This window comes from Erpetoichthys calabaricus, chromosome 15 (assembly GCF_900747795.2).
Source record: "Erpetoichthys calabaricus chromosome 15, fErpCal1.3, whole genome shotgun sequence".
In the NCBI taxonomy this organism is placed as follows: Eukaryota; Metazoa; Chordata; class Cladistia; order Polypteriformes; family Polypteridae; genus Erpetoichthys; species Erpetoichthys calabaricus.
In genome coordinates this window covers 18758819-18773991 of record NC_041408.2, presented here as the reverse complement: position 1 = coordinate 18773991, position 15173 = coordinate 18758819, and the positions used below count along the sequence as shown (strand labels likewise).

The 15173-nt window shown below is 40.8% G+C and overlaps 1 protein-coding gene across 1 annotated transcript in view; it reads right to left on the bottom strand.

Moving 5' to 3' along the window:
- Positions 1-15173, bottom strand: part of prkcea (protein kinase C, epsilon a) — a 309249-nt gene that overhangs the window by 19290 nt on the left and 274786 nt on the right. The window contains exon 12 of the mRNA XM_028820989.2: positions 536-674. Coding sequence (XP_028676822.1) covers positions 536-674 — 139 coding nt within the window. The remainder of the gene's footprint in view (positions 1-535; positions 675-15173) is intronic.

Genomic DNA, 15173 nt, shown 5'->3' with positions numbered 1-15173 from the left:
ACAGATCTAACAACCTTACCTCAGTACAGAGCTGCTTTGTTTCTCTTGAGACGTCACAGTGTTCAGGAATTATTTGGAAATTTGCCCTTAACTGTTCTGATGCTTTCTTTTGCTTTTGTTTGATAAACTTCCTGTCTCACTCCAACAAACTACCGTTCATTTTCACTTCCCAGCAAAGGTTTGAGATCCAGGATGCAGATGAGCACTATGATTCATCTAAGATCATTAGTCAGCTTATTAAATTACAACATGAAATTTCTTTGAGTTTTATATTCTTTCTATTGTAGTGCTTACGATGTGTCAGGTATGCCTGCATAGCTTTTTAATACTAACTTTCTCTCAGTGTTATTGTCTGTTCTTTCCCATTGGTTCCCCCTCCCAAAAAAGTGTCACCAGGCTCTGGACAAATTTGACTATAATATGACCTTCGTTAAAATTCCTTGTTTTTTTTCTCTCTCTCATTGTTTACCATGACATGTCTAACTCATTGGTTAGGTAACTAAGGACACATGCTCCTTCCAACCCATAATAATACCTCCGGTGCAATGTAGTCTGGTGTCCCACAAAACGTCATTGTTGTGACTCCATTTAGAATCCCCTCTTTGCACATCCCAAAATCTGCTAGTTTGCAGTGTCCTTCAGCATCCAGAAGGATGTTATCCAGTTTCAAGTCTCTGAATAAGAAAAACAAAAGGTGGCAACTTTACTTCCAGCAGGAGATACAAATTTACCCTGCCTTGTGACATCAAATGGACAATAAAATAAAAAAGCATTTGATCAGAAAGAGACATAGCAGCGCTAATCACAATTTTCAAAGCATTTAGATACCCTGCTGCAGACTTAAGTTGAGTTCCACTGACACATCATTAAAGATATGTCAGCAAAGCACATGCCCAATAACATGGTCCCTTGTCGACCACACAAAACAGGCTTTTTGGACTATGTCAGGCCTGCAAGTGAATGCACACAGCTTAACTGAGCGGTAAAGCAGGCACATGTGGTGGTGACGGTAATGAAATGCATGGTTAGATCAGATCACCTACCTGGACACATCCCCGTTCATTTTCTAACATTCTTTACAAGGAAGCACTGCACATGAGGCACCACAGGACACATTATCACCCCAACCTACTTCAGAGATGCCAGTTAACTTTAAAGGCACTATATAAGTAAAATGAAACATTATTGTTTATGTGCATGTCTTAGAGATGTAGTAGGAAAATCCTAAAACCTTTAAAATGGCCAACAAGGATTCAAAGCACATAGGCAGTGCCTGACCTGAAATTTGAATACAAGAAAACATTTGTTTCCCAAGTGGGAAAATATCAAAATGGGGAATGACAGGTTATGTGAAGTAGGGATGAATGGAGGCAGTGAGGAGATGGTTCTTACTATTTTGTTTTTTAATACTTCTTAAGTTTCAGTTGTGGTACGATTCTGAGATAAATGTCCACACTAAACAGTCCTGCAGCTTTTCTGTAGCATCAGTATATGTGTATCTATGTTATCTCTCTGCCTGTCCACCCACAATCAGACACTGTTGTGGTACTGCCAGGGGTGTTGCCCCGGCTCCAGTTTTTGAGTTTGTATTTAAACATTACTTTGTATATTTTATTATTAATTCTGTTTTTGGATTTGACTTTTCATTGTACTGTATGTATGTCACATTATGTTGTTTACTAATTACTTTACCATTTTGTATTACTTCTCTACCCTGTCTCCTTAAACCGGTGGCCAAGGGGGCAGGGCCACCTGATGAAACAACTGGGCGACTGACCCAGCAGTGTAAATGAAGAAGCTTCTCTTCTCACAACAGCTTTGGCATTCTGGGTTGATTCCTAATTGTTGGAATGATGAGTCTTGTTTGGAGTTTTTGGCTCTAAGTTATTGTGTTTCTTAAGTTTAGGGTTGTGAAATCCTTGTCCGGCTTTATCCTTTATTTTGAAGACTTTTTTTGAACGTTTTTGTCATTTTTGTTGATGCATCATTACAGCTCTGGCAGACACTTGCAGCATGTAGAGACATTACACCTGACAGAGGCAGATCTAGACCTTCAAGTATCTTATAAAACAATTACAGGAAACTACCGACCATTGGCAAAATACAGAAGGTGACTCAATTCTGAGCAAAGCAGTCAATTAGCACACAGACTGCACAATGTTGTGAATTTGGGGTTCCTCAAAATATTAAGTCTCAGAATGCCCAATAAAACGGGTTAAACAATCAAAGCCCAGCTAGTCACAAAAAAAGAGGCAAATGTGGAATCTTTATAAATAAAAATGTATTTTTACAAAATGCTCTGTGGCACAAAATAAGCCTTGAGGAGCAGAAAGGCACAGAAGGCAGTACCTTCAAAACAGGCACCCCCAAAAACAAACACGGTCTCAATACGAAATCCAAAGCCCAGAAATTCATGCAAGCACAAAAAAACAATGAAACTCACCAAGGCCAGCACATTCAACTAACCACAAAGGACCGTGGGTATTCATTAGATAGATAGATAGATAGATAGATAGATAGATAGATAGATAGATAGATAGATTTTATTAATCCCCAAGGGAAAATTCACATACTCCAGCAGCAGCATACTGATAAAGCCTTTTTAGGGCTCAGGGCATTAGCCTTTATAGGGCGGAGGGCAGTCCCTTTAGGTGATGGGCAAGTGGTTGTGCCTCATGGGGGACCACCCACAAAACACATGGTACATTGAAGAAGATACTTGGACATAAACAAACTAAATGATCAACAATGATTAAAAAAGATTAACCAAAAAGACATGTGAACACCAGCCGGGAGGTGGCTGAAACAAAACACACAAGTGGACTGGATGACATCTTTAATCTCACTTCAGTTTTCAGACCCGATCCTTCCTTTCAACTTCGAAGTACTCTTGATCTCCCCACTGCTACTAAACAGCACCCTTTGGACTGGCCAGACATCTTAAACTGTGTGTTTTCATGCTAAGTTAACACACCAAGAAAAAAGCAGGGATGGAGTTGTCCTTCCCATTAGACCTACAATGCAAAACATTATATATCTGAAGATATTATTTACTTAAGATTTTCAATCCTTGCAAAAACATTTTTAAGCCAAGATTTGGTAAGCTGTTCCCTGTCACCTCACGTTGCTCGTTTCCTACAGGCCTCTTTAAGCACAACCAAATCCAGGTCTTCCATAAACTTCAAAGATAAAAACAGATGCCCACCCCCATCAACAGACAACAAAGAGCCTAATTGAATTGTGTCCTGGTACGGTACATGCTCTACACAGCTTGCGCCAATCTGTGATTTGCCTCAAGTCCAATAGCCAGCAATAATCGCTGACACTGAGCATTTCCTCCTGGCTAAACCAGGATGGCTGGGAAGACCTCCCTGACCTTACTAAAAAAAAAATGCTTTTGGCAGCATCAGAAAGCAGAACAACAGAGCAAGTGCACAGATGGAAAGGGCTTCACTAATCATGCATGGTTTTAAGCGTTTCCTGGACTTATGCAGGTCTTTTTTTCCATTACGTACACAGCACAGAGTGTTGCAGCAGGCCTTCAACCAGAGGCTGAGCTTCTATGGTGAAAGGTGACAAACATGTCAAGAGCACACCGCCATTCGTTAACATATCTTATTACAACAATTGGTGCCACTGCCTAAAGCGGGAGTGTGAGAATTAATGAGCCACCAACATGCAAGGAAAGTGCAAGTCCTGGTGGTGTTCATTGCCTGACTTGTCCACTTATTTATTTATATTTAAAAAGAATGGGACTTGTGTGTCCAACAGGGGGGCACATGCGCCCTGGGAAAGAGTGTTTTTATTTAAGAACTCGCAGCTCAAACTTGAACTTGTGCACAATGCTTTCAGTAACCGCGGCCTGCTTGTTAAAACGTATGTAATTTTCTCAAGGGTGCCCAACCTTTGAATAACACTGTATATAACATGCTTTAAAATGCAACATTTACTCCTACATTGTAGTGTCATCATTTTATACCAACGTATCGCCAAAGAGAAGCCAATGGAACAGTACAGTTGTTGTCCGCAGTTCTTTAGTGGGGTCTTCGACGATTGTATTTCCATTTTTTGCCAGAGTGTTGAGACATTGTTCTTGGCACAGAGTCGACGTCACCTCTGTGCCGATGGGGTTGCTAGCTTTGAGGCTTCCTGACTGGCCTTATATACGCTTTCTTCACTGACCAACACCATCCATAGATTAGGCTCTACTCTTACCAAATGAGCATAATCAGTGAGCTATCTGCTGGTTCTGCTGACCAGTGCTATATATGGATAAGGCTGCCATCCCCAAAATATTGCACATTCTTTCATTATCTGGGAACATGCACCTGCTTTAAACACTAGAAGCCTTTCCATTTCACATTCTTCACATTGCTGAGAAAATCTTCAACTTGTAGAAAGTTTTATACATTACTAGCTATGCTACCCATCTAAGATGGACTGAAATCCAAGTAATCAACGTAGACCTCAGTGTTGTGCAATGCATGTCTCGGTGATATGCTATTTGGTATGGGATTTGTAAAAGCAGTGTTAAATATTTGTGATGTGCCATCTGTTGGAATGACAAATGCAATACATTTCATTACTAAAAATGTTTGTGATGCTCCGTCTTTTGGAATGACAGATGTACAGCATCCAGACAGACACACAGATAAGACTCTGTGATGGGGTTTGAAAATTGGAGTTTTTCAGTTTATTAAATAAGACTCATCATACTTAATCTGTGTGTTTTATTTTACATAAGAATAAACTATGTGACCAAAACTATATCTATAATATAGGGCTTACAAGGGAAAACTAGCCTTACTTTAAATTGCGTGCATTTAAGTAAGAGTTTAGTAAAAAGGTATAAAGTAAGTTAAATGCAGGCACAGGACAAGACGTGCGAACAAGCAGGCGATTTAACTCCGCTCTGACATCACCTGTGAGAGGCATCTCTCTGTACCCTGGTAAGGTATTTGTAAGCTGAGGTAGCCAGCCTCCATTGCTCCGTTTGCTTTGTGTAGCCCTTTCAGGGGCAGTGGCCCCCTTGGACCCTGTAAAGTTATTTTTCCTTGCTCTGTTTTGAATCCAAGGTCACAAGCCTTAGCCATATTGCTTGATTTGGATGTCATGGGCTGTACATGTGAATCAAGGCTAATAATTTAAGCATTTCCAGTATTAACTCGTCCACCAATATTAAAAGAGCCTTAGAAGTTAACGTGCCTTTCCTGGACAATTTTACACCCCAAAACAGACACACAGACACTTATTGTATTAAGGTGGATACTGTAGAAATATGTGTATTTATCCTAAACATGACAACCATGCTCACAAATCACAATATCATACTTAGTTTCAACTCTAGTTACAACTTGACAAAATAAAAGTGCAGCAAAAAAAATCATGATGTTATGGGATTAAAAAAGGAGAACCATTGCAGCACTTTTTGGAATTATTCTTGACATGGATTTCTGATAAAAGACACCAAACACCAGGCAGGATGAAAGCCCGTGTTAAAATCTCCAATATACTTTACAGACAGGCTGAACTCCACATCCACCAATACAATAAAAAATAAAAAAAAAAAGTGGCCATGCACCTCCATCTCTGAGCAGGCGAAACCCTCTGCCTAAAGTAAAACCCGTTCATCAGCTACCCTCCCCTCATTTCAAGTAAAAACAGTCTCACAGCCTAAAAGGTCTAAAAATCAATAACAGGAAGTTCATTTCCAGAGTTTGTCCTATTTGGTGGAGTCTAAGCAGGGTGGGGTGCCATGGCTGGCGAGGGTGTACTTCCCAGCAGACTGCCGGCTTGTTTGCAGCAGAATGAGGACTAAATGCTAATCTGAAGTATACAGCAGGTGCCAACAGGCCCCCATGTGTAAATCTGATTAAAAACAAAAAAATACTAGACATTGTTACCAAAGGTGTCCTCCTATGAACTTGAAACTTGGACTGAGGGTCAAATTACAAGTAAAGATGGCAAGATGATCAGTTTAGGGTTTTTGTTTTTTGTCCATTATTTTCAACAGGCAGCTCTGCTTGCCTGTTGTAGAGACCACTGGAAAAACAGGGAATCCATGGGGAATGACAGCACCTCACCACTGCAGATCATGTTGGCAAGTCAGGGCAACTTCCACACGTGCTTTTTAAAGTATTCTGATCATGCCAGACTATTTCCTTTTAGTGAGATCTTGTTTGCACCAGTGTGTTCCTAGTGCTAGAAGGCTCTTTTGGAATAAACAATGGGCAGCGGCAGCTTAGAATGATGACGCCATAGTAGACGTCTCTTTAATGAGCCGCCTGGAAGAATGTCACTTTCCTGTAACACCCTTCATTTTCTGCATTTTAAGCAGGAGGTCGCTGCAACCCATGTTTTTGTCATTTGTGCTGAACACTGCAGTAGATAGATAGATAGATAGATAGATAGATAGATAGATAGATAGATAGATAGATAGATAGATAGATAGATAGATAGATAGATAGTTTATTAATCCCAATGGGAAATTCACATTCTTCAGCAGCAGCATACTGATACAATAAATAATATTAAATTAAAGAATGATAATAATGCAGGTGAAAAACAGACAATAACTTTGTATAATGTTAAATGTTAACGTTTACCCCCCCCGGGTGGAATTAAAGAGTCGCATAGTTTGGGGGAGGAACGATCTCCTCAATCTGTCAGTGGAGTAGGACGGTGACAGCAGTCTGTCGCTGAAGCTGCTCCTCTGTCTGGAGATGACACTGTTTAGTGGATGCAGTGGATTCTCCATGATTGATAGGAGTCTGCTCAGCGCCCGTCGCTCTGCCACAGATATTAAACTGTCCAGCTCCGTGCCTACAATAGAGCCTGCCTTCCTCACCAGTTTGTCCAGGCGTGAGGTGTATTTCTTCTTAATGCTGCCTCCCCAGCACACCACCGCGTAGAAGAGGGAGCTCGCCACAACCGTCTGATAGAACATCTGCAGCATCTTATTGCAGATGTTGAAAGACGCCAGCCTTCTAAGGAAGTATAACCGTCTCTGTCCTTTCTTACACAGAGCATCAGTATTGGCAGTCCAGTCTAATTTATCATCCAGATGCACTCCCAGGTATTTATAGGTCTGCACCCTCTGCACACAGTCGCCTCTGATGATCACGGGGTCCATGAGGGGTCTGGGCCTCCTAAAATCCACCACCAGCTCCTTGGTTTTGCTGGTGTTCAGGTGTAGGTGGTTTGAGTCGCACCATTTAACAAAGTCATTGATTAGGTCCCTATATATATTCTTGTTGGATTTATCCCTGTATTGCTTTGAATCAAAGGGGTCTCGGGCAAAAGCCCACATTCATCGTTATTTTATAGCCAGGGTTTGTTCTCTGGCTTGTGTTTATTTTCCTTTCTATTTTTGATTTAAGTATTACTTTTTATGTGTTTACAGGTTTTATGTAATTTTACTTAATATTGTTATGTTTGTTTAACATTTATATATTGTGTACACATGTTTAAAGGATACAGTCTTTGTTTTATGTGGGTGGATCCCCCCAACAGGTGGGACCACCATTATGTGTCACAGCTCACAGCTTCATTTCTGACGGTGTTTGTTAAAACCTCTCCACTCAGAGAGGCTGAAAATTGATGTACTTTGTTTTTTTTTTGAGATTTTTATGCTCCTGCCTTTTTGAGTTTTCTATTAGATTTCAGAACTGGACTTGGGAAATTAATTTTTGCCCTTATTTTGCCTTTTTTCATTTTTATAAAAGTTTTCATTGACCTTGTCCTTCCAAGCCAGAGATTATATGGCTTTCTCTCTCCCTTGAAGGGCATTTTGCATTTCGGGAATATTTATTAGAGCTACAGAGACCTCTGGTCCTCCCAAGACCAAGGTTTTAGCCCTAGTAGTGCACAAGTGCCAGCAGGTTGCTGTGTCACATGTGCTTGATGGGAAGCGAATGCTGAAGCTGTCATTGTATCCCGCTCAGCAGCCATGACACCTGCTCAATCTTTTTGCCTATGCATTTTGCAGTAAGAAAGACGCAAACCCCAGTGGCTTTGCAAAGGCCACAGCACTCATTCTTCTTCTTCTTACCACAAAATCAATCAGCTTCTGCATTTTGTCTCACGTTCAGCAGATCCCATCCCAGCATGTTTGCGAGTACCAGCAGGTTCCTCATAGCAGAAGGCAGGGCTGTCATTCTTCTTGTTCTTCCTATCATGTAATTGACTTCAGCAGATATTGCTGTGGTTCTTTTCCTGTTATCCACCGCACTTTGCCACTACACCAATTGCCAAAAGAATGACCTGAAGTCCAATTACATCACTTAGGTAGCCTGCACCTCCAATTTGTGTTACGCGTTACTATTTCATAAGTTCACACATAACACCAAGATCAATGTCCAGTGGTTCACGAGTTTTGTTCATGACAGACGGATAACCCTTAGCATTTTATATAAAGAGATTTCTGAGCTGTTCAATACTGAGCCCCATTTTGCATCTTTATGGGCCTAGAAGCCTACAGTTTGAGTTTGGGGTCAGGCTATTTTGGGTGAAGCCCATTTTCTGGGTTCTAGACCAGGGGAGGACTGGTTTGGTTTTGGCTATTTTAAGGCCTACATTCTTTTTTGCCATTTACAGCAAATCAAAACAGTTATCGTTTATAATGTCTGCACCCTGATTTCAGTGCTGTCCTGACCACACCATCTTTTTTTAAAAGAGCTTCTCAAGTGCACATTTATGTTATGTTAGCAAGTTATGATTTCATACTATCTAAGATTAATCAGAGAGAGTCTTTTATTAATATTATTAACTACAATGGCAGGATGTAACATTATCAATTGGATAGGAGCTTGCCTACAGTCAGGTCCATAAATACTTGGACAGAGACAACTTTTTTCTAATTTTGGTTCTGTACATCACCACAATGAATTTTAAATGAAACAACTCCGATGCAGTTGAAGTGCAGACTTTCAGCTTTAATTCAGTGTGGTGAACAAAACAATTTCATAAAAATGTGAGGCAACTAAAGCATTTTTTGAACACAATCCCTTCATTTCAGGGGCTCAAAAGTAATTGGACAAATTAAATCACTGGAAATCAAATGTTCATTTCTAATACTTGGTTGAAAACCCTTTGCTGGCAATGACAGCCTGAAGTCTTGAACTCATGGACATCACCAGATGCTGGGTCTCCTCCTTTTTAATGCTCTGCCAGGCCTTTACTGCAGCGGCTTTCAGTTGCTGTTTGTTTGTGGGCCTTTCTGTCTGAAGTTTAGTCTTCAACAAGTGAAATGCCTGCTCAGTTGGGTTAAGATCAGGTGACTGACTTGGCCATTCAAGAATTTTCCACTTCTTTGCTTTAATAAACTCCTGGGTTGCTTTGGCTGTATGTTTTGGGTCATTGTCCATCTGTATCATCAATCAATTTGACTGCTGTATTTAGCTGGATTTGAGCAGACAGTATGTCTCTGAACACCTCAGAATTCATTCGGCTGCTTCTGTCCTGTGTCACATCATCAATAAACACGAGTGTCCCAGTGCCACTGGCAGCCATGCACGCCCAAGCCATCACACTGCCTCCCTCCACCGTGTTTTACAGATGATGTGGTATGCTTTGGATAATGAGCTGTTCCACGCCTTCTCCATACTTTTTTCTTGCCATCATTCTGGTAGAGGTTGATCTTTGTTTCATCTGTCCAAAGAATGTCTTTCCAGAACTGTGCTGGCTTTTTTAGATGTTCTTTAGCAAAGTCCAATCTAGCCTTCCTATTCTTGAGGCTTATGAGTGGCTTGCACCTTGCAGTGCACCCTCTGTATTTACTTTCATGCAGTCTTCTCTTTATGGTAGACTTGGATATCGATACGCCTACCCCCTGGAGAGTGTTGTTCACTTGGTTGGCTGTTGTGAAGGGGTTTCTCTTCACCATGGAAATGATTCTGCGATCATCCACCACTGTTGTCTTCCGTGGACGTCCAGGTCTTTTTGCGTTGCTGAGTTCACCAGTGCTTGCTTTCTTTCTCAGGATGTACCAAACTGTAGATTTTGCCATCGTAATATTGTAGCAATTTCTTGGATGGATGGATTTTTTCTGTTTTCGCAGCTTAAGGATGGCTTCTTTCACCTGCATGGAGAGCTCCTTTGACCGCATGTTGTCTGTTCACAGCAAATCTTCTACATGCAAGCACCACACCTCAAATCAACTCCAGGCCTTTTATCTGCTTAATTGATAATGACATAATGACAGACTTGACCACACCTGCCCATGAAATAGCCTTTGAGTCAATTGTCCAATTACTTTTGAGCCCCTGAAATGAAGGGATTGTGTTAAAAAAATGCTTTAGTTGCCTCACATTTTTATGCAATCGTTTTGTTCACCCCACTGAATTAAAGCTGAAAGTCTGCACTTCAACTGCATCGGAGTTGTTTCATTTAAAATTCATTGTGGTAATGTACAGAACCAAAATTAGAAAAAAGTTGTCTCTGTCCAAATATTTAGGGACCTAACTGTATATAACGTGCCAGGCACAGTTCAGCTGTTAGTTTACTTTTAAATGTCAAGTTTTTTGAAGGGCATGAAATGCTATTTTACGTGACTTCCAACCGATAAAGGAAGGCTCCAAGAGTACAAGATGTCCTAATGTTCTCTCTAGAGATTTAAGTATAAAAGTCAGCTGGCTTTGAAGAGCTTTTTTTTTTCTCTTCTGAAAAAGCTGGGTGTTTTCATTTGGGACAGAAATACTTTTCAAATATGACCTTATGGAATAAAATCCAAAAGTTCTACTTGTGAGAGCTCAGAGTCAAGTCAGCTGTTCATGAAGCTCCTCAAGGAAAGCCAAATGGCAAGCGTCTGAAAAGCATTCAAGATGTCATGGCAGGCATCAGTAGAACAGCTCTGAACCATACTAACAAGCATTATTGATTCCCGGGTTCAAAATTCTTTGAAGAAGTCCCTACCCCAAAAGGAAACACAGCAAGCCAGAGGCTTACAGTATGTGTTTATGGAGACTGTAATGAAATGCTTTTGCCTTTTTATTCATTTATAGGTACTACTATATGTGCCAGCTGTCAAAGACAGGTTGAAATTGAAATAATCAACATATACCTCAGCTTTGACATTTGCAGTGCACCATCTACTGGAATGTATTTTGTAATGCATGTAGTAATAAAAGGCATTGCATTTGTCATTACAATAGATGGCACACCACAAACATTTTTTTTGTTACATATATTTATGTTACACCATCTGTTGGAATGACAAATGCAATGCTTATGTCTGTTATATGCCATTTGGTATGGGAGTTGTAAAAGCAGTGTTATTGTTTGTGATTCATCCTCTATAGTATTGGAATGACAAGTGAAGTGTTTTTTATTACTACACATGTTAGTGATGCGCCATCTGTTGGAATGACAGAGGCATAGCAACTGGACAGACACTCAGATACTTATCCTTTTATTAAAGTTAATTGTAGGCTGCTGCATTCGGGAATAGTGGAGATTCTGTAGATTAAAATCTCATAGCAGTGACAGCCATCACGTGCATATGACCAAGAGAAATAACGCCTTCCGTTGTGCAATTTGCTCATCTGACTAAGAGTGTGCTTGAATCAATCTGCATAGTCCATCACTTAATTTAGAAAATACAGGCAGTTAACACTATCAATAATTCAAAAATTAGATAATGTATAATCCCAATTGGTTTGTAGAAAAATCCTTTGCAGTGTTTTACTAACTTGCAGTCCTTAAGAATCTATCTGCCCTTTGCATTAAATGTAAAACTGCAGCCAAAACACGCGGACACATGCTATCACAATCTGTACATGGAATGCCAAAAGTGGGGATCATTAAGAGAAATGGTCTCTGTCACGGACCATTTATAGTGCTGCCTTGACTTTAATTGTCCAGTTTCATTCTTAAGAAAGTAGAACAGAACAACAAAACACTGAATAATTCAAAACACAAGTTCAGTCTGCTTTGCATATAAAGCACAACGCAGTGTTTTGATAACCCAACTGGAGACAAACATTCATGTCCTTGAGTTCAAACATTTCAAGTCAAGACTCCAGTTTACATGCACTGCATACCACTCAATATGGGTGTGTGATTGAAGAAAGTTTAAGGATTCCAATGTACAACTTCTTACGGTAAAAACAAAGAAAGTGAAATGAAATGATCTGAACTTAAACTCAGAATTAGTCATGTACAGAGTTTGGATTACTATATTTAGAACAGATTTAATATCGGTTACTGTTTGCGCAGTGTAAGACTCTGGCCAGCTGGGGGCAGCAGTGCCACCGTACATCTTATACATGTGCCTTGTGCCTATTCAAGTATTTACCCCCTTGGAAGAATCACAGTGCACTTAATCTGGATTGTTTACACTGATCAACAAATCTCCTGAATGTCAATGTGAAAACATGTGGCGGTGCTAGTAGAGATTAAAACTTCAACTCCCAGCAGTCCCTGCGGTGGCTCTGATTGGTCTTCTGCTGAGGGTGCAGGGGCTGTTGAGGTCAAAGGAGGTCAGCACGGCTTTTAAAAAGGGGCCGGTGACCAAAAGGAAAAAAAAAAAAGTATTTTGTGTTTCAAGTTCCTGTCTGTCTTCTGTTGGGTTACCTGTGCTTATTCATTTTGTCCTGGATCGTTTCTTGGTTGGGGTCTGGATTGTCTGCCGTCTGTCTGTCACTTGAGGACTGCCTGGGGATTTATGGACATCCTGCGAAGAAAGGAGCCCTCCTGAACCCATCCACCCGTCTTCACCATTTCAGGAACTACCAATAGGACTATCATTACATTCCCATTCAACGTACGGATCTCTGGACTATTTACCTTCATCGTTACATTTCCTCCGTTATCGTTTCCCATCGACTTTATAGTGAGTGTTTATTGTTGTGGTTTGTTTTCGTGTTTATTGTACATTGCCGTAAAGGGACTGGGGTGGGATTGTTGTTTTCATTATTGGTGTTAATACATTATTTGCTATTTTATTTCTGTTGGCTTTTTGTCTCTGTTTGTGAGGGCGTGAAGGTTGGGCCAAGGCTCGGTGCGTCCCTGGAATCTCCACCATAAATAAGTCACCGTCTCCTCGACAGTGTGAATCTTAGCGGCACCAGACCGCTACATACAGATCTCTGCAAAGTGGTCTAAATGAATTACAAATATAAAGTACTAAATAAGTGTTCACTCCCTTTAATAAGACACACCTCAGTCATCACTGGTGCAGCCCATTGGCTTTAAAAGTCCCAGAATGAGTTTAATGGAGATCACCTGTCTGGGGTTTCAGTGGACTGTAGTCTAAATGCACCTTTGTGTCAACTTATGGTGTGTCAGTGTGGTGGCCTAATGAAGACAGAAGAACAATCCAAGCAGCTCCATGAAAAGGTGAATGAAAAGCACAAGTCAGCTGATGGTGACAAGAAAATTTCCAAGTCACTGTATATGGGTCTTGAGCTTTTTGTCCATCAGACTAAATGCCATATTTGGTGTAAGCCAGATATCGGGCCTTGTGAAAATGCACGATAACCCCAATGTGAAGCATGGTGGTGGCAGCATCATACTGTGGGGATGCTTCTCTCCAGCGGGCTGAACAACTTGCACAGGTTTGAGGGGAAAATGAATGTAGCAAAATCCTGAAGGAAAACCTGATGCAGTCTGCAAGAAACCTACACAGCAAGGCAACAATCCAAAGCATAAAGTCAAAGCTACACAGGAACGACATAAAGATGAGAATGTGAATGACTTGGAATGGCCGAGTCAGAATCCACAGCTCAATCTAATTAACAATTTGTGACTGGACTTGAAAAAGGCTGTTCACTCATAATCAACATGCAACCTGACAAAGGCTGAAAAGAATGGAGGCAAATGGCGGTGTCCAAATGCGCAGAGCTGATAGAGAGAAGAGACTTGTGCACACAGACTCAAGGCTGTCATGGCTGCTTTTATGAAATACTTGATGGGGGCAAACACTTGTGTGCTCAGCTGTTTTTTATTTTAGCTGTGTAATTCATTTAGATCACATTGCCGAGATCTGTTTTCACTGTGACATTAAAAAGTCAAAATAAATCCACTTGGATTCAATGTTGTATAACAATAAAATAGGAAGACTTTCCTGAGACAAGTGAATACGTTTTTATGTAGGATAAAATAATTACATGTAAATAAATGAACAATACAATAGAGTGTGGCATTAAAGGTCAAGAAAGACAAGACAGGACAGGACAGAGGCAACTACCAGAAGTACATGAAAAGAAGAAATCCAATAGTTTCACACACTCGCAAACAAATAAACTCCGTCATGGAACAGAACAGAATCCATATTACTAACTGAGAATGCTAAGCCATGGGCCGTGGCCACAAAAGACGTACTGCGCAGGTGCCCCACAAACCCCCCCCCCCCCCCACTCCAAGCAACGGAAACCGGCTGGATGGAATGCAACGTAAACGCACGAAGCCATTGCACACGAAACGGGACACACACAAAGAAGAGGATTGAGACCCACGACACCCAAAGCCCCCCTCCAGTAACTGAAATTAGAAATGAGGCCACGCGCCCCTAGAACACCAAAAACAAAGGAGTCACACGCAGGCACACATAGCACACGAAACGGTTCGCACACAAAAAGGACGATTCAGCCCCACGACACACAAACACCCCCTCCACTAACAGAAATAAAAACTCAGGCAACAAGCCCCCAGCACACAAAAAAAAACAAGCCGCGAGCGCCACACAAAGCCCATTGGACACGAAACGGGACAGACTACGGACATAGCACGCGAAACGTACACAAAAAGGACGATTCAGACCCACGACCACACTAACGATTGCGCCAGTTAGCTGACAACGCGTTCAATAATAAGTCCACTATTGAGGAAAATTCATTGGGATTAATGAATGTCATTTGCAATCATTGTCATTCACTTAACTTCCCTGAAGAAACAAATGGCAACACAAGTAATGAATTTACACGTTGTTGTCAAAAAAGTCAAATTAGACTGCCTCCTTTACATTCATATCCTGCATATCTACAGAAGCTTCTAACTAACGAAGTACCTGAAAGTAAAAACTTTATGAACTGCATTACATCCTACAATAGTTCATATGATTTTGCATCTACCGGAGTAAATATCAGGTCACCAAAAGGCAATGACCCATACTGCTTTCGCGTATGTGGACAAATATTACATCGCATTGGAACAGTGCACCCTGAAACAAATCAAGA